The sequence below is a fragment of the Caretta caretta genome, chromosome 2 (genome assembly GCF_965140235.1).
Source record: "Caretta caretta isolate rCarCar2 chromosome 2, rCarCar1.hap1, whole genome shotgun sequence".
Classification (NCBI taxonomy): Eukaryota; Metazoa; Chordata; order Testudines; family Cheloniidae; genus Caretta; species Caretta caretta.
Window position 1 is genome coordinate 192,144,440 of NC_134207.1, and position 19,890 is coordinate 192,164,329.

The 19,890-nt window shown below is 40.5% G+C and overlaps 1 protein-coding gene across 6 annotated transcripts in view; it reads right to left on the reverse strand.

Moving 5' to 3' along the window:
• The window catches only part of ATP2C1 (ATPase secretory pathway Ca2+ transporting 1), an 81,931-nt gene extending 72,575 nt beyond the window's left edge, over positions 1-9,356 (reverse strand). For 2 of the 6 annotated variants that reach the window (XM_048838749.2, XM_048838747.2), the window contains exons 1-2: positions 9,194-9,355; positions 8,500-8,646 (exon numbers count right to left, since the gene is read on the reverse strand). In XM_048838749.2, the coding sequence (XP_048694706.1) occupies positions 8,500-8,505 (6 nt within the window). In that variant the 5' untranslated portion in view covers positions 8,506-8,646; positions 9,194-9,355. Of the gene's footprint in view, positions 1-8,183; positions 8,318-8,499; positions 8,647-9,193 lie in introns of those variants that run through there. The other 4 variants (XM_048838748.2, XM_048838746.2, XM_075125705.1 and 1 more) reach the window with 3 other exon arrangements.
• Between the last annotated feature and the right edge of the window lie 10,534 nt (positions 9,357-19,890).

The window sequence follows — 19,890 nt, forward strand, 5'->3', positions numbered from 1 at the left end:
GTGGAGACACATTTCTTGAAGAAGTCTGAAATCGAGGTGACAGGATGGATTTGATTTAAATCAATTGGATTTAAATCACTAGTCAGGAAGACTTGATTTAATCACGGATTTCTACATAAAAGTGCATTCCTGTTGGTTGTTATAACCTTAAAACATTCTTCACAACTCAGATAGATGTAGGTTTCATTTTTAGAAGGTAGACAATATACATTTTTCAGTGATTTATTTTGAAAAAACTTTTCAGATTAGTTTTACAGCTATATCAGAAAATGAATGATTGGTTATTTCATTTACCAAAGCTAACTGAAGCAGATATTTATGAAGTCATTGGGAGGTGAACTATCTCCAATTCAACAGGTTACCATTAATATTTGGAGGATTTTCTTGCCATGCGGTATCAGGAGGAGAACCTCACCAGACAAACATTTACATTGTTTTTAGTTAACTAAAACAACAACAATGTTATGTATTCTGGATTTTTTCCTTCAACAGCAAAGAATATTTTAACAAAACAAGTATATGAATTTTTGAATTTAGTTAAACATTCAAGTTTTTTTAAAATCAGGTTTGTTTTTGTTAAAATTGTTTTTAACTAAAATAGTTAATGAAATAGTTTTTAAAAACAAAAAAATGAAATAGACTAGGTCAGCCAGGTCAACATGAGAAACTTAAAATATTGGCTTCTGCCGCTAACTCAGTTGTCTTCACCTTCGTTTTCCTGTTTGTTCATAATCTGGAAAAGAAAAAACAAGTTTGCCTGCTTTTTCAGGTCCCAAACGATTTCTCAATTTGGAATGAATTAGTCGAAAGAAAGAATATTTTCTTCCTACACCGGCAGAAGCAGCTACTGCTGTTAAAAGTGAGATCGTCACTTCAACAGTCTCTGAATCCAAGTGCTTAAGTGACTTCCACCAGTTCACTGGGATGACTTTCTTTCAAGCATCATCAGCAAACATATTTCTTGAATGGCTCACCCTTAGCTCTGAAGATTATTATAGTTGGCATTATGGAGGGATGATGGCTGGATGTCCATGTCAGAGCCAACTCTTCTTCAGCAGTTAAGGTTTGACCCTGGTACTCAGTATTGAGAATATTTGCAAGAAAATGAGCTGGGGATAGTGCTTCTCCCATTTGTTTTTTTTAATGCTTGTAATTTAACTCTGTCATGCATATTTCTCTTTAAGATCCTCACTCAGCTGTTTTACTGCTGACATTGTTGAAATTTGGAAGGAACTATTTCCCCGCATTTTGTTCAAGGCTATAGGAATAGGCTTCAGGCTACTCAGCGTGTGTTCAACATTTCTCTTAAGCCCAATGTTGAGAACTTTGGCTGTGACAGTGCCATCTATTTTCTCACGATTTTGTTCACAGATTAGGCCAGTTCTTGATATAGTGCTCAAAACAGTCCACTATTGAGGTCCATTGCATGTCTTGTGGAAGAGTTAGCTTGATTCCTCACACTTTTTTCAGAGCAGCTACTGCAAAGTTATGGGGGGGGGGGGCGACCACCACACAGCTGGGCTCTGGGGAGGGACAGGGTATGGTTATCTGGGCACGGGGGGGAGGGAGGGGGGCTCGCAGCTGAGCTCTGGGCAGGGATGGAAGGGGGCAGAGGAACAGGAACTGGGTTATCATAGGGTGGTTCTTTAACTCTCTACTCCCAGGGGAATTTGTGTGTGTCTGTACAGTCAGACGTACTTGATGACAGGTATTTTGCAATAAAATTACCAAAATAATTGAAAATGGCATGATTGTGTCTTTTGACAAAACATTTGCAGAATTTTAAAATATTGTGCATACAATTTAACTTTTTGGTGCAGAATGCCCCCAGGAGTACTACCTTCTCCTGCCTCATCAACAATTGTTTAAGTTACAGACCCTTCAAATAGGTTTTAATAGACAACCTAGTAACAGGATCACACTGGCATACTTTCATGAAAGTTTGACTCAAAAGCAGATTCAGTCTCAAAACTATTTCTATGCCACAGTAGATAAATGAAGTTTTTTTGGCACTGGAGGGAAAGGGAAAGTATTTGAAGTAGTGTAGTATAAGCTATACTACTACAGCAGCACCAGACAGACAAGAGACACTGGTTGCTGGATCTGGGAAACAAGTCTGCCTGATTAGCACGGTAGAAAGGCAGTGCTAGGATAAATAGAATAACTAGTAACATGACCAGCTTGGAGAATGACAGTATTTAGAACAAAGATGTGGGTACTGAAGCTTGCTTGGAGGCAGGTTTATGAAAGAAATTCCCCTTTCTGTCCCCCACTCCCCAAAAGAAATCCAAGTCGGCTTGAGGCTTGTTTTTGTTTTAAAATACCCCACTGAAGTATTTGTATGAACATATGAAAGCTTTGGAAACCAGAAATACTGGTTTTAATTTAATTCTAGAAGTTAAAAGGGAAGTGATGAGAATAGTTTTCTAATAGAGGGGATAACACCACTGAAATTATTAAATTGCCTACAAGCCTAGAGGAAAAGGGAAATGGGTGGAGCTGTAATGATAAAGTCCCTGTTCCAGACATTCCAACAACTCCCCTTCATCACGTTAATCCGGGAGGTTTTTTGCATCTCACGTTCAAGATTAAACAACTGAAAAGCTAAGACTTGATAGGAAAGGTGCAGTCTTTTTTCAAAAGGACAAAGTCACTTTGAATGTAGCACAAGACGAGCAACAAAAATAAAATGAGCAACTTCATCCTGAATATACTTTTCCAGAAAGATGTAAACTTCCAGGTCCACCACTAGATGCTGCAAATGAAGGAAATGTTAAAAATGTAGAGCATCAATACTGATGTTACTCTAAGGTGGTTGGTCAAATATGAAACATGACTAGATAATAGCTACAAAATAATTCAGAAAGTGACCAGAACTTTAGAGAATTGGGTTCTATTCTCAGCTCTGCCACTGGCCTAGTGTCTGACCCGGGGCAAATCATTTCACCTGAGTTTTGCCATCTGCACAATGGGGATAACTATACTTACCTCCTTTGTAAAGTGAAATCTACTGGTGAAAAGCATTTATACAATATCACTTGTCAACGTGATTGATCCCCAATACAAAGATTACAGCTTGAGCTCAAAAACAGGATGAAGAGGTGTAACTGAACAATAACCCTGGGTTCCTTTCTGCTTTCCTAGCATTTAGTTGTATATCCAGATTTCTACACCAGGCCTATGTCTGCCAAGAAAAGATGTCACAATTTCTTACAAAGTGGTGAAAAATTGTGGGAATAAAGTCAAAGACTACAGAGATTAATCAGAATGGTTAGTTTTACAGAAACCTGCATTTCTTTCTCTCTAGTTTAGCAAAAATTCAGAGTGTTAACACATTCAGATTAGTTTGATCAAAATCCTGTAACAAGATAGATGGGGGGGGGGGGAATTAAGTTGGTAAAAGTGCATCTGTATCTAAGGGCAGGTACAAGAAAGTGGTTAAGCCTAACTAGTTCATAGGCAGAGAACTAAACTTGAGTTGTTCTACATACAGAATTGCAAGCTTTTTATTTTGAACAGCATATGATTAAGGAATAAGTATTTGCTTATTAAGTTAATTTTGTATTATGTTCTGTGTTCCATGATTATTATCTTTGAGTGTCTCATCTCCCTGACTGGGGGGAGGGGGTTGAGCTGGGTAAAAACTGTCTGAGATGAGCATCCCTTATCCTCCAACCAACCAGGAAACATCTGGGGCTTCTTCTCAAGCCTCAGCTTAAACATTCCTAGTTTGTCAACCTCAATAGAAGAGAGGGAGGCACAAGCAAGGTCCTGGGACAACATTGGTGGGAATCCCAGCTTCTGGGAATACTGGTTTTCTCATTCACTTTGACCCCATTAGGGAAATGGGGAAATGTATTTAATGTTGTCTTCCTGGAAGCATACTTGTATGTTAATACATCACTGCTTACCAAAACTCAGTTTTCAGAGGCTAATGTCAACTAGTAGAACAATGTTTTTGCTTTCAAGGTGAACCATTCAAACTTATTGCTCCGACTAATAAAACCCACTTTCAAGACCCAAAGTAGTGGTGTTTCAGAGCAAGATCTTATTAAACAAATTTAATATCCTTTTTCAAACATGTAAAACTAAGGTTTTAGTTCTAACTGCAATCTTTACTGACATTTCTCTCCTTGAAAAATTAAGTGCTACTTCAGATGGGATAACTAGTAGAGCTACTAAAATGAAAGCTCCTAGTATCTAGCTGTAAAAAGTGTTGACCAGAATAGAGAAGGAAGACGAGCTCAAAACAGCAAAAGGAATAGAGTGGGGGAACAGAGAACAGCAGATGTGCAAACAAGAAAATATATGCTTATTAACAGAACCATTTAAACCTCTGGAAGAGCTAATTCAAAGACTGAAAAATGAAAGGAAGAACAGGACAATAAAACGTTGAAAATTTGTGTATGTCTCTGTCATAAATATAAAGGGAAGGGTAAACCCCTTTAAAATCCATCCTGGCCAGAGGAAAAATCCTCTCACCTGTAAAGGGTTAAGAAGCTAAAAGTAACCTCGCTGGCACCTGACCAAAATGACCAATGAGGAGACAAGATACTTTCAAAAGCTGGGAGGAGGGAAAGAAACAAGGGGTCTGTGTGTCTGTTGGTATGCTGCTTTTGTTGGGGATAGAACAGGAATGGAGTCTTAGAACTTTTAGTAAGTAATCTAGCTAGGTATGCTTTAGATTATGATTTCTTTAAATGGCTGAGAAAAGAATTGTGCTGAATAGAATGACTATTTCTATCTGTGTGTCTTTTTTGTAACTTAAGGTTTTGCCTAGAGGGATTCTCTATGTTTTGAATCTAATTACCCTGTAAGGTATCTACCATCCTGATTTTACAGAGGTGATTTCTTTACTCCTATTTACTTCTATTTTTATTAAAAGTCTTCTTGTAAGAAAACTGAATGCTTTTTCATTGTTCTCAGATCCAAGGGTTTGGGTCTGTGGTCACCTATGCAAATTGGTGAGGATTTTTACCAAACCTTTCCCAGGAAGTGGGGTGCAAGGATTGGGAGGATTTTGGGGGGAAAGATGTGTCCAAACCACGTTTCCCAGTAAACCCAGTTAGAGTTTGGTGGTGGCAGTGGTTATTCCAAGGACAAAGGATAAAATTAATTTGTACCTTGGGGAAGTTTTAACCTAAGCTGGTAAAAGTAAGCTTAGAAGGTTTTCATGCAGGTCCCCACATCTGTACCCTAGAGTTCAGAGTGGGGAGGAACCTTGACATCATTTTCATAAATACCATTGCTTCCTCAATTACTTCAATCCCTGAACACTTCCTCATTCACATTTCACAACATAGCTATTAAGAAGGGACCTGCACTTACAAAGAATTACGGTTTAATTTAAAAAACTGATATTATAAAATATCACTTAGAAGGAAGTGTACATATATTTCTGGAACAGACTTCCAGTTATCTCAGGTATGTCACTCCTTTCCCTTGCCTGCACCTCAGTTTCTCTCACTAACCCTAAGGCAGATGAGATAGGTGTAGCATCATTCATACTATACCACCACCACCTACTTCTTATATAGCACTTATCCATTAAGAGATTTCATATAGGGTGACCAGATAGCAAGTGTGAAAAATCGGGACAGGGAGTGGAGGTAATAGGCACCTATATAAGACAAAGCCCTAAATATCGAAACTGTCCCTATAACATTGGGACATCTGGTCACCCTAATTTCAAAGCACTACACAATCTTTTAATGTATCTGTCCTCACAAAGAAAGACTATATTGTATTAGTCACAGGTTCAGTACCTGAATTGCTTAGGAGATATTTGGGATTTCTTAAATTAATTTAGAAAATAAATTAGAGCTGATAGCAGACAGAAAGCATGTATTAATACTGCAAGTGTTCGCTATCTAAATTTAACAGAGTTGAAACTGTTCATCTTTTAAGATGTCTCCTTTTTTCTGTAAAAAGAAAAAGGAGCTACAGCTCACGAAAGCTTATGCTCTAATAAATTTGTTAGTCTCTAAGGTGCCACAAGTACTCCTTTTCTTTTTACGGATACAGACTAACATGGCTGCTACTCTGAAAACCTGTCCTTTTTTCCAGAAGTTAAAGCTACATTTTAAAAAGTGGAAGTATCATTAAGCTTACACGTTTTACTAATTTATTCCTATAGATATTTTCCTCACTGTGAATTGACGAAGAAATCCCCTTCTCGTGCAACTGATATTCAGAAGAGTTGAACTAGATTATTACCCTGTAGAGGACTAGAGTTATAAAAATTATAAGCCTTATTTTTGTTATCTATTTCTAGCAGAGGATTCAGGCTGGATGAACACTTACCTGCATTCAACTGATAACATGTTATTTTCATCTCTTTTACACTCAGTCTCTAATAGTCTCATTTTTAAAACAAATTACATATTTCTTTACAATAAAAATGTTTGAAATGCAGATTACTGAAGAAAAATCAATGCAACAAGCTAACTAGGGTTGCAAATGGGTAGTCTATGTCCTACTATGATGTGTTCTCTCTAGTACACGCCCTGCTGTTCCACATTAATGCTCTTCAATTAGAGTACAGTACTCCCTTAGAAGACAATTAAAATGTTAAATTCCATACAAGAAACTCATTAACAATATCAGAGTGGCAAAGTAGAACTCTCAGTTTTCAAAGTAATGAACAAAAAGATAATTTTTTTTAAAACTTTGTACAGGCTAAAACCAACAAGTGGCTCCAGTGCCACTGCAAATTTCTGTGGTTCTACAATCACTATCTTGTTTTTAAAATAATTTCTCCCATTGCTGCCTGAAAGACCTACACAATCAAGAGAAATTAACTACACATAATTCAGACACAAAATGAGGAAGAAAAACAGCACTCAGGTCAATTTAGAGTCTAAAAAAAATGTCTATCTTAACAGTCTCATGAACCCATTCCACTGTAAGTAGAATTCATCTTGATTTTGGAGTTACTTCTATTTAAAACTAAGCAATTAGTGCTTTCTCTAGAATCAGAACCTGTAGAAGTCAGAAGAAAAAAAAAATCTAAATTCAGCTGAAGGAAACTTCAAAGCCACAAACATACCTATCCAAAATCTGCAGAGGATCCAGATGTCACTGACAAGTTTCAACAGACTGACTTTGTCATCAACTATAACAGGGATTCTCAGCCCAGGGTGAGGGGGAAGTATCTGTTTCTGGGATCACAACCATGCTGCTCTAGGGCGGTGGTTTTCAAACTGTGGGTCATGACCCAGTACTGGGTCACAGCGGCTCTGGTCAGCACTGCTGACCAGGCCGTTAAAAGTCCTATTGCCTGCTTGCGTGCCTCTGCCTAGGAGCTGGACCTGCTGCTGGATGCTTTGAGGCACAGCACGGTCCACGGTTCCAGAACAGGCAGGAAGCCTGCCTCTGTACCCCAGCTGCACCACTGAGCCTCCCCTTCAAACCCAGAGCCCCACTCTTGCACCCCAAACCCCTCATCCCCACCCCAGAGCCTGCACCTCCAGCCCAGAGCCCTGACCTCCTCCTGAACCCCAAACTCAAGCCCCATCCCACAGCCTGAACCCCTCACCCAAGCCACTCATCCCCAGCTCCGTTGGGTCATGGGCACCCACAATTTTTTTCAACTGGGTCGCTAGAAAAAAAGTTTGAAAACCACTGCTTTAGGGATTCTAGGATTGGCTTGCTATGTGCATGGGGGGTTCAAACTATAGGAAAGGCTTGGGTGGGGTCATCACTGGACTATGGCATCTGTGAACTATTAGTAGTTCTATTACTGGAACACCTAGATATCCTACCTAAAAGGAAGTGGCATGGCAACAAAGCAGCCTGTTTTTAGATCGACACATTATATCTTTATGTATGACGTTTCAAGAGGTACTATGAACATGAGATTCCTCAGTGCTGCATTTTTATAACCATCAGAACACCATAACATCTGTTACTCAATTAGGAAAAAACAGAGCTGAAAGACTACCATAATGACTTATTCACAGTATGGAGTTAAAACAGATTTCCTCTACATAAAACAGAGCTACAATTACACAATTTAAAGAAAATAAAAGAGTATTTCCAATATTAATTCTCTAAGGAGCAGGCGATCCAAATAACCACCAACAAAAGAATTCACTAGTTTTAGGATACATATTTAATTCATTATTTTCAAAGCAACTAAGGTGCATTTTCCAATGTCAATAAGACCACAAAGATCTACTTACCGTTAAGACATTCTGGAGGAGAATTTATTTCACTATATTTTGCAGAGGATAACAAAAACAAAATAAAAACTTCACCACAAGTATGTTCAACAGATGTTGCCACAAAGATAACAGCTTTATAATTCATAAGGTATGATTGCAGAATAAGACCCAGCAACTCATAAAACCCTCAGATACTAGATGAACATGTCAAAGCAGCAGTGTAAACCTAGAGTGGTGTACAAACAGCTGTACGACCTACCACCATCAAATCACGTGCAACCCCCCCCTCCCCTCTGGGCTCCAATGAAGTCAGTGACTCTGATGAGAGCTTTACCTTCATTTTCCATCGAAACCGCACTTGGGTTGTTAGTTACAAAGACTTTAGCAACAGCAGCCCTGGAGCTGACACAGAGGAGAAGGGGGAGCCGCCCCAGATCCCAGGCAGTTACACAGCTCCCATTGCCCCCACCTGCAGCAACATCTGCAAGAGAAATGGGCGCTAGCAAAAGTAAAAGCAGATCTCCGGGTCCCTTCGCTCTCTTAGACGCACATACACACACACACACACCCCGCACCGAGACAAACACGCTCACGGGGCGAGCTGGCTGGCAGCTGCCACGGGAGGATTAGTTACCCAGCAGCCACACCGAACAGGGAGACTCAGCAACGAAGCCAGCCCAGATGCCGCCCGAGGAAAGAGCGCAGGGCGCGTTTCCTACACCAGCTCCCGGCAGCCCCATAGCCGCCGCCCCCCGACAACACGATATCCCTCACCCCCGCCCCCCGTGCCCAGCCACCGAGAACCGCTCCCCTACGCCGGGAGGCAGCTTGAAGAGACTCGGACCCGGTGACCACCCTCGTTCCCTGCCCCTAGGGAGGGCCTCTGCCCCCACCGCCCCCGCAGCTCCCCCGATACACCGCCTGCCGCCGCCGCCGCCCCCCCCCAGTCTCTCCGCACAGCTCCTCATTGCCCCCCCTCCTCCCTCCGACTTCTCCCCCGCTTGGCGTCCCCGGCCTCCCCCGCTCACCCGAGACGCCTGTGGCGCAGGCGGCGGCGGCGGTTCCTCCGCCCCCCAGCACGTCTCACTGCTCGGGCTCCGCGCGGCGGCGGCACGGACGCATCCCCGCTCCCCGAGCGCTCGATCCACTTCCGCTACCCGTGGGGCCGGGAACGGAAGGGCCACTCGGGAAGAGGGAGTTGTAGATGCGCAGGCGCCTCAGAGCTTCCTCCTCTCCTCTCCCCTCCCCTCCCCCCAGACGCGCGGCCCAAGGTCGGGAGCGCGCGCGCCTCTGCCACTCCCAGTCTCAGGAGCAGCGGCTTCCTCCCCGCACGGACCCCCGCCGCAGCCACCTGTTCGGGAGCGCCCGCGTGCCCCGCCAGCACCTCAGCGAGACCCAGGGAACCCGTCTGCTGCACGCTCCAGCCCCGCCCCCCTGAACTCCCCCAGCCCGCTCACAGGTCACCGACCCCCCCCCCCCGCGCGCCTGCCCCCTAGCGGCTACGTACCCCCCCCCCCACTGAGTGAGCGTTCCCGTCAACCGTGCCCCATAGACTCTCACCCCCCCCCCCCACGGCACTGAGCATCTCCCTGCTCTAGTGCCCACCCCTCTCCCTGCACACCTCGGTGTCCCCACCCCAGCTGATTGCACATCCCCACCCACCATGAGCCACATCGCACACTGCCCGTAGACACCCACTCCTGAGTAAGCCCCCACTTCTGCATGCTCCACCACCTCCCCTTTCGTTCTTCGTGCTCTTGCTAAAATCCTTTTACCTAAGAAACCTGCCTTTCACAGTAGCCTGCCCCTGGAGGCAGGGGCATCACAGCATCCTAAGACCAGGCCAGATTCCAAGGGGCTGATTGACCCTTAGCTCTCTTTGCTACTGTATTTTGATATCAGAGATGCTGGTTCTTGAAACTGGCATTAGTGCATTCATGTGACGGTAGATAAGGAAGTTGAGAGATGGATGGTGCCCACCTCATTCATTAGTATTACAGTCACATCAAGAGGCTCCAGCTGAGATTAAACTTTTATATTAGGCACTGTACAAATATAGTGTGACAGTCTGTCCCAAATATATTACAATCTATTAATATCTAGCTCTTTTGAGACCTGTTGATTAAAAGTACTACATAACATTTTACACAGAAGGTAAGCCTCATTATCCTCATTTTACAGAGGCACAGATTAAGTGACCTTTGGCAAGGTGTGTAATTTGGTGAGCATACCTTCTTTACCATGCTGCACTGGACTGCTTCTCAGAGACTGGCATCAGATAAACCCCTTTTCCTGTACCCTATTAATACACCTGACTGACATTGGTTATTTGGTCTTGAGTATATTTCATAACAATCCAAAGCATAGTCAAGCAATTGACTATGCAATTTATCAACAAACCCAAATATTTAAATCCGAGCCCAGGGCCTCCACAAATCAAAATCATTCCTCCCTGTGACTCAATCCCAACTAATTCTCCTCTGCTACTTTTATGGTGTTCACTAAAACTGTCAGTCACACCTTTTATGAAGACCAATATCACACACTGAATTGATGTTTTAGAACAGGGGTTCTAAAACTGGGGGTGAGGACCCCCCGGGGGGGTCACAAGGTTATTATATGGGAGTCACAAGCTGTCAACCTCCACCCCAAACCTGCTTTGCCTCCAGCATTTATAATGATGTTAAATATATTTTAAAAGTGCTTTTAATTTATAAGGGAGGGTCGTGCTCAGAGGCTTGCTATATGAAAGGGGTCACCGGTACAAAAGTTTGAGAACCACTGCTTTAGAGTATCATATACTAATCTAAGAAGGCTAGCTAGCATATGCTCCCAGCCACCAGAAAGAGGAATATTTGAGTACATTAAAAACTAGACATTTTAAACCAGAGTTTAACTACAGGATATCTTTATTTCCTTTGAGTGAAAACATAACTCCCAACCCTTCCTATTAATAAGAGGTTATATACACCCCAACAACATGGAGGGCATCCTTTGGGATGCCAATGAAAGTGTTGAGCATCCAGGGTAGATCTTTTAAACAGGATTGTTCCTTTGGAGATAATGTATTGAGTACATGAGGTGTTTTGTCATTCAAGGTCAAAGTGTGATCTAGGCATGCTAATGCAGGCCTGACACCTGGTTTTTAAAGAAATATAAAGGATGGTCATACAAGGAATCTCATTGACGGCTTGTCAAACAAAGCTGAAGTGACAGGCTAATCAGTCTTCAGCAAGAGAACAGGGATCCAAAAATCAGTCTGTCAGTTCATAAGTGGTGTTTACAGCAACCAAATTACAAAGGTTAAAATTAAGTCTCATAACTCATTAGCATGGCTTTCTGAAGGCCTCAGCTAGACAAGATCAGATTTAAATGCTTGTCTCTTTTTAATACTTGAATTTGTTTATATGCAGATATATTTGCATCTGGCTGTTTACAGTGGGGGAGGGGAGTACAGAAGTTCTGATTTAACCTACTATGAGATAAGAAAAATATCTGCTTTCAGGGGAGGAGGAGGAGAACAGGTAAGTTAGTTGTTCCAAAAATATATAATGTATGATTTCAGGCTCTGCCCAAATAGTTGCCATGACAGATGGTGGTCCATGCTGTCTGAAAGTGAGCCTGTAGAGTTTAAGGATGCCACTGAAAAGTATCCCAAAAGACTACCATTGTAACAGTGGGTCACCAACAGAGATTTTAGTGATTCATCTGTAAAATTAAAAGGAGTACTTGTGGCACCTTAGAGACTAACCAATTTATTTGAGCCAAAAGCTTTCGTGAGCTACAGCTCACAAAGTGAGCTGTAGCTCACGAAAGCTTTTGGCTCAAATAAATTGGTTAGTCTCTAAGGTGCCACAAGTACTCCTTTTAATTTTGCGAATACAGACTAACACGGCTGTTACTCTGAAATCTGTAAAATTGTGTCCCACTTAGTTCCAGTGGGAAAAGGTGCAAGAATAGCATCACAGCTAAACATATCCTGCCCATTCTTATGCTTTTTGCATGTGTGCACCTCCATATTTATCTCTTCTCATTGCTATCATCAGCAGTAGTCAAGGAGCCACAATGAGCTAGACCAAAGAAGAACATGGAGCTGGCATAAATGGGAAACTAGGGTAATTCAGTTTACCAAGTAAATTAATGCAGGAGCATAAGGACTCATTTAGTGGACAACCCGTCATTTAATTTGTGAAAGCTACGACAACTGTTATTTTAAGGCAAAGTATGTAAGTTTACAGCACTTCTTAACATTTTCCTCGCGAAAGATTAAAGAAAAAAATCAGTGCAAGCCCTTTAGCTCTTGCTAATATTTAGATCCACATACCACTTACACTTGCTTTCCAATATGACACTACAAAAAAGGTGTTTACATTTTTAAACCATAGGACTTCAGCATTTAGGCCTAAACAACTTCAGTCTCTGACTGAATGTAAACTATTATTTGGTGATACCTGAATTATAAGCATTCTTTAAAAGAAAAAAATTGTGACTAATTTGGTTTCCAACATCCCTACTCCTACCTTCAGGGTTTTGCGTATTAAAAAAAATCCTAGATAATAATAGCGTAAAGCTCCATCCACTGCAGCAGTTTTTAGAAGTTTTCTGACCTTAACATGAGCCTGATACACAAACCAAAGTGTCAAGACAGCCTTACTAGTTTCAGATTCCACTGGAAAGCTTTAGTTTTAGCAGGAGCTATTTGGCAAAAAAGGACATTGTTGGAATAGATTTTTAAAAGCCTGAAGATAAATATCAGAAATCAGAATAAAAATGGAAGTTTTTCATTTGTGGTCATCAGTCCTATGCATTTTGAGAATCCTGAGTAGTGTGTCCCAATTTTCAAACTATTTGTAATAGAATACTAGTCAGCAAAACAAAGGAGTAATATTTTCTATTTTGTTTCAATTCCAACGGAATCATTAAAAGGAGAATGAAGGTGATTAACTGCTAATTGGAACATGAAAGGCAGAACCACAAAGATATTCAAGCTCCACAACTAAACTTTTTTCAGAGAAATGATCTTACAAAAAAAGTACATAACACCAATGGGTATTTGAAAAATCTTTGGTATGAAAGTAGAATCAGAACATTTATTGAAATAAATTCTGGGGTAGTTTATATTGATATTGCATTTCAAAAAATTCCCATCTCGCTTGCATTTTGATTATTATATTCTGAAACACTTTCGCCTTTCCTTCAAGGTAAAAATCCAAACTCCTCCCACCCTCATGCCACACAGACACACACACAAAACCAACACTGATGCATCCTTTTAAAGATGTATTTGTTTAAATATTATTGACATTGAGAAGTTCTAGAATAAAGCTTGCCCAGGACTTTGTTTTACTCATGAGACATTAATGTGTACAGATTTTTTTTATAACCTGAAATATTTTACAGAATTTTAAATCTATTAAATTCTATATTTTAAAACACCCCTGGATTTTTTAAATGGTCTATAACTTTAGAGATGCCAAGAGAGAAGCAAAGTTCTGAGACACTGATATCCAATTTGGGGAAATGGAGGAAATCTCATTGGGACCTTCCTCTTTTTTTTTTTTTTTAAATGCATTTTAAAAGGTTTACTTCTTTACTCCAAGTATGAGAATTCAGCCTCCTGGAGCACCCTGTTCCCTCCTACTTCATAAACTGGCTTTTTTTGGAGGAAAATGTTCCCTCATAACAAGAGAATCTCTTTCTGGTGGAAGGGATTGAAGAAAGTATAAATCCAGTTTCTTACATTGTAGAGGAGAATTAAAGCAACGTGCTTATGCTACTACAGTCAGGTAGAGAAAGTTTGGCACTGCAGATCTCCATTTTTAGCAATGCACATTTTGTAAGTGGCTTGTATCATTTTTAGAGCTTCCCTCCCCCCATCACAGTATCCATGACAGTTAATGGGGCAGGCACTTCAGCTGTATGTATAGCAGCGGTTCTCAAACTTTTGTATTGGTGATCCCTTTCACACAGCAAACGTCTGACTGCGACGCCCCCGCCCTATAAATTAAAAACACATTTTTTATATTTAACTCTATTATAAATGCTGAAGGAGAAGTGGGGTTTAGGGGTGGAGGTTGACAGCTCAAGACCCACCCCATGCAAAAACCTCACAACCCCCTGAAGGGTTATGACCCCCAGTTTGAGAAGCCCTGATGTACAGAATTCCCAGAATAGAAAACTGTGCTAAGATGGAGCAAAGTTTGAGTAGATGTACCAGCAAGTTAAAAAGGTTCCAGGGATGTTTGAAAATTTTCACGAAGTGTTATAAATCTCCCCAAAAAAATCATAATTAAGGTTTCACTTAAAATACGTTTAAGCTCATGTAAGAAATGCACAACTGAGGTACCCAAACAACCTTAGTTCTCTAATGACAATGCAGTTAACCATATACTTATAATTCATTTCAAGTAATATGAGACCACCAACACTAAAGTGCCTAATGTTTCTTTAAACATTAGACTGTTGAAATTTTTTTTCCTCCTGTGGCATAATTATAAAGGTTTCAGACTCTAGCCTCTCAATTATCTGTCAGCAAGACAAGATGAATTCATTTTCTAACTTTGTAATCAGGAAAGAGGTCTAATCTTCTTCCATATTCATAATATTTTGTGCTCACATTCTTTCCTCTTAACATCTGTTTCTCCTCTAGACTTCATACAGAGCACACCACAGCTAATCCTCTCTTTGAGCAGCTTGTGTTTTGGGTTAGGTCAAAGACTCAGGTGTAGGTTCTCCAGACAGCCTGCTCTTCCCCTACATTAACGCAACTAAGGATCTTCAGCTGTTATGTTCTCAACTGCCCCTGTTCAAGTTGGGTTCTCAAGTGTAGACTCTTCACAGGTGGTGATTCTCCCTATTGTACATAGGGCTCAAACACCCCTGTTCACACACACTAGCAGAGTCCCATGACCCTTCGCACAGAAATAGCCAACAGAGCTAGCCAGGCCAGGAAGAAAGTGCATGTTATACACCATCCTGGAACAGAAGCTTAAATTGCATCATATGCCAAGCGGGGCACCTAGTTGAGACAGCCACAATGGAGGCCCTTGCTACAATATTGCCTCACCACATCCTTTCAACACCAACCATGGCTTAAAGCCATGATGTAGTACTAGTGCAGGGATGAAAGATAACTACCAGTTCCATAGTGGAGTAAGATGTTTTATGGCTCAGAGGAAAACTATGATTGTTCCTTGAATTTAAAACAAAAGTATAAAGAAGAGCACTCCAGCACAGAGTGTTATTAAAAGGTTTCAGTTACAGTATTGAAGTGTCTGTGGTGGAGCATAAAGACATTCCAGCAATAAGACTATGAAGCAAGATGAAAATAATTAGTGGTGGTAGAGCAGCTTAGTTTCAATCAATTCCAAGCTAACATGCCAAGAATTTCACTTATGTTGCATATATTAAAAGAGAAAGCCACTTGTCTCACTTGACAATTTACAGGATTCCTGTTCTGATCTTGAAAATTGGGATGAGGAGGATTTATATAATAAAGTTAATGAATAGATCTTTACCTACTTGTAAGATTTCAGCTCTGGGCAAAACTAAGCTAATTTCAGTGATGAGTTCTTAGAGGTGACGGGTTTGTTTCTATAAATTCATTCAGACTCAGAGCCAAAATTTTAATCTAGTGGAAGCATACTAGTTTGCTTGGCAAAAGATTTATTCTAAACTTTTGTCTTATAAGACAATTCACATTCTTTATGACAAAAAAGTACTACTTACACTGAAATAGAAATCTATCCTTCCCTTAGAGGTTCTTCCACCCCTTTTAGAAGAGATCTATTTAAAGTCAGATTAAATGATTTCTGCAGCATGTTGCTATTGTCTTTATTTCTATAGAAAGTACACACTCTAGAATGAAAGACCCCAGTAGCTTTAAGATAACATGAAATGCCGAAGTGAAAGTGGATGAAAGCAAGATTTTACTCTTAGTCTGCCAATACAGCTATGGAGTTTGACCAGGGAGAGGGTGAGGAATAAGACTATGTGTATACCCACACTTCTTTTGAAGTCTGCTAGCTCTCCTGGTTTACTGAAAATATTCTAGCATATATTTGAGGCAGATACAAGGTTACATACTGCAACCAGTGTTATCCGTCATATTCTTGTGTATCTTTAAGAAACCAGAAAGTGCGGGGGCGGCGGCCAGATTTTTAATTTATTTTCAAGAGTTAAATTCATGCTCAATTACAAGTGAATTTGAATCCTCCCTACTGTCTGGTAGTGGGGGACATTCTATACAAATTCATAATTTCAGCTGCCTATTCTGAAGGAAGAAGTTTCTTTTTCAGTAAAATATTTATTAATTTCCCATTGTCTGTTATAAACCAGGACTAGGTGACGTCCTTTAAGTCAGAATTAAAAGGTGTATTTCTAGATTTCAAAAGTTGGCAATAAACATACAAGTCTGGGAGAAGATGGTTTCTTTTTATGTTTGCCGTTAACTTTTAAAGTCATCCAAATCTGAAATATTACTAGGTTCTGGTCAATTTACAGGTTTATGTTCAGATTTCAGAAGCTCATTTCTGGCATGGAGTGTTTTTGTAGTACCCCTACAAAAATGGTCACTCATTTGATTTGCTGAAGAAATATCAATATGCAAAATGTTAAACATTTCTAGTTTTTGTAGTTGTCTGTGCTATATGGAAAGTCAGCCATCTAGGGACGAGTCAGAACTCAGAATCTTTATGAGCCCCAATGCTGAGCAGTGACCTGGATTAGTTACAAGATGCACACTGTGCATATGCAGATGTCATAAAATCCCTGATGTAGTTTCCTACAGTTGTAGGGTGGTACTTCCATTTCATGCTGAAGAAAACCTCCAGTAGGCCCAGTGTATTTTAAACAGTTTGTAAAAGTTTCAGGGCTTTTAAAATTTCACAGTTGTGTTGTCTTAACTCTTTAAATGAGTTGAAATCCATCATTGTGACAAGTCCTTCCATCTCCCCCACACAATTCTTTGAGCCTTTTCTTCACTTGGTCATTGAAGTGATGTGAGGATTAAGAAACTACTATCCATAGTGCTTTTTACTGTTTGTATTGGAAGCCAGAGTCGAGTTAGAGTTTGATGAGAAAGCTGGCTTTGTAGCAAGACAAGTTCTGATGTCATCAGTGAGCCTATTTTCAAGTCACTGTACCTCTGGGCTTAAAGCACGAAGAACTGTGATCAAGAAATTTTGACAAACGTGATGCGAGGAAAAAATTAAAGTATTTAGTTATTGAATACTGTAACAGTCTATACTATTATAGTCACCATTTTCACAAGACTATGATAAATTTTATACAAAGTAGGTCTTGTGAGGTATCATTTGAAAATTCATAATCTGCTGAATATCATTATCCTGTTAAAATGTGTAGCCACACTATATGTGAAGTTATAAGATTCTACTGTAGGAAATAGAGGTAGAAATTACTACATCTGAGGTCAAACGCAAACATCTTAATGGGACTAAATTGGGGAGGGAGGCAAACCTCTATCCAAGAATATTAAAGGAATTGGCACATGAAATTATAAGCCCAATTGCAAGAATTTTTAATAAATCTGTAAACTTGGGGGTCAGACATTCTGACTGAAGAATTGCTAATAGAGGTCCTATTTTTAAGTAAGGGGGGAAAAGTGATCCAGGAAACTACAGACCTATTAGTTTAACCTCAGTTGTATGCAAAGTCTTGGAACCAATTTTGAAAGAGAAAGTAGTCAAGGACAGAGGTGAACAGTAATTGGGATAAAATAACATAATTTTACAAAAGGTAGATCATGCCAGACCAACCTGATCTTTGAGATAACTGACTTTTCAGACAAAGGAAGTGCAGTAACTGAAATCCAGGTAGATTAGATTAAGGCATTTGATACAGTTCCACATGGGAAATTACTAGTTAAATTGGAGAAGATTGTGATTAATATGAGAACTGAAAGATGGATAAGAACCTGGTTAAAGGGGTGACTACAACGGGTCATACTGAAAGGTGACCTGTCAGGCTGGAGATAGGTTACTAGTGGAGTTCCTCAGCGATCAGTCTCGGGACCAATCTTATTTAAGATTTTTATTATGGACATTAGCACAAAAAGTGAGTGTGAAACAAGTTTGCAGATGACAAAGTTGGGAAGTATAGCCAATATGGAGAAGCACTGGAATCTCATACAAGAAGATCTGGATTACCTTGTAAATTGGAGAATAGAGGGGATGAAATGTAATAGTGTAAAGTCATGCATTTAGGGACCAACAACAACAAGAATTTTTGCTATAAATTAGGGACATATCAGTTGTAAGCAACAGGGGAGGAGAAAGACTTGGTGTGTTGGTTGATCACAGGACGACTATGAACTGTTAATTTGATGTGGCCATGAAAAAGGCTAATGCAATCCTAGGATGCATCAGGTGAGATATTTCCCATAGGGACAGGGAAGTATTACCATTATACAAGGCACTGGTGAGACCTCATCTAGAATACTGTGTGCAATTCTGGTCTCCCACGTTTAAGAAAGATGAATGAAAACTGGAACAGGTGCAGAGAAGAGCTACTAAGATGATCCAAGAAATGTAAAACCTATTTTATGAAATGAGAATTAAGGAGCTTGATTTGTTTAGCTTAACCAAAAGGCAGCTGAGGGGAGATATGATTGCTCTTTATAAATACATCGGGGGATAAATACCAGGGAGGGAGAGGAGTGAAGTTAAGTGCCAGTGTGGACACAAGAACAAGTGGCCATAAACTGGCCATCAACAAGTTATGCTCAACATTAGATCAGATCAGAAGAGTGAAGTTCTGGAACAGCTTGCTAAGGAAAAACAGTGGGTGCAAAACATAACTGGCTTCGAGACAGAGCTTGATAAATTTATGGAGGGGATGGTATGACTAGATTGCTGACAATGGCATGTGGACCATCGATGACTTCCAGTAGCAAATATTCCCAGCTGCTGGAGATGGGACACTAGATGGGGGAGGGTTCTGAGTTACTACATATAATTGTATCTCAGATATCTGTCTAGAGGGTCTTGCCCACCTGCTCAGGGTCTAACTGATGATCATATTTGGGGTCCAGAAAGAATTTTCCCCCAGGTTAGATTGGCTGAGACTCTGGGGTTTCTCACCTTCCTCTGCAGCATGGGGCATGAATCACTTACAGGTTTAAAGTAGTGTAAATGGTTAGTTCTCTGTAACTTGAAGTCTTTAAATCATGATTTGAGGACTTCAGTAACCCAGCCAGAGGTTATTTCAGGAGCAGGTGAGGTTCTGTGGCCTGCAGTGTCAGGAGGTCAGACTAGATGATCATGATGGTCCCTTCTGGCCTTAAGCTCTATAAGTCTATGTTACTTAAATGTGTTACCCAGAATTACAACACCCAGAAAGCAGTTTTTCAAAGACAAGGGCACACTAGCACTTCAGACAGGTGTTAAAGGGCAATCACCTACTTATGCAACCATCCTCCAGCCAAGGGAAGGTATAGACAAGAAATTTACATTTCATCACAAGGATGATTCAAACCTCATGTTCACAACAGACTGCAGGTCATCATGACTCAGATGTTTTAATACAAGAAATTGAATTATAAAGAGGGATTTCACCTCTCCTCCTCCCATCTGTCTGCTCATGACATCAACGATTCAAAATGTGAACTAAGGGGGAGAAGGTCGTCCCAGGCTGAAAGGAGATGCAGCCTGTGAAATTTACAACAGCATATGGAGAGACAAAACCTTTGCTTTTAAGTTCACTTAGT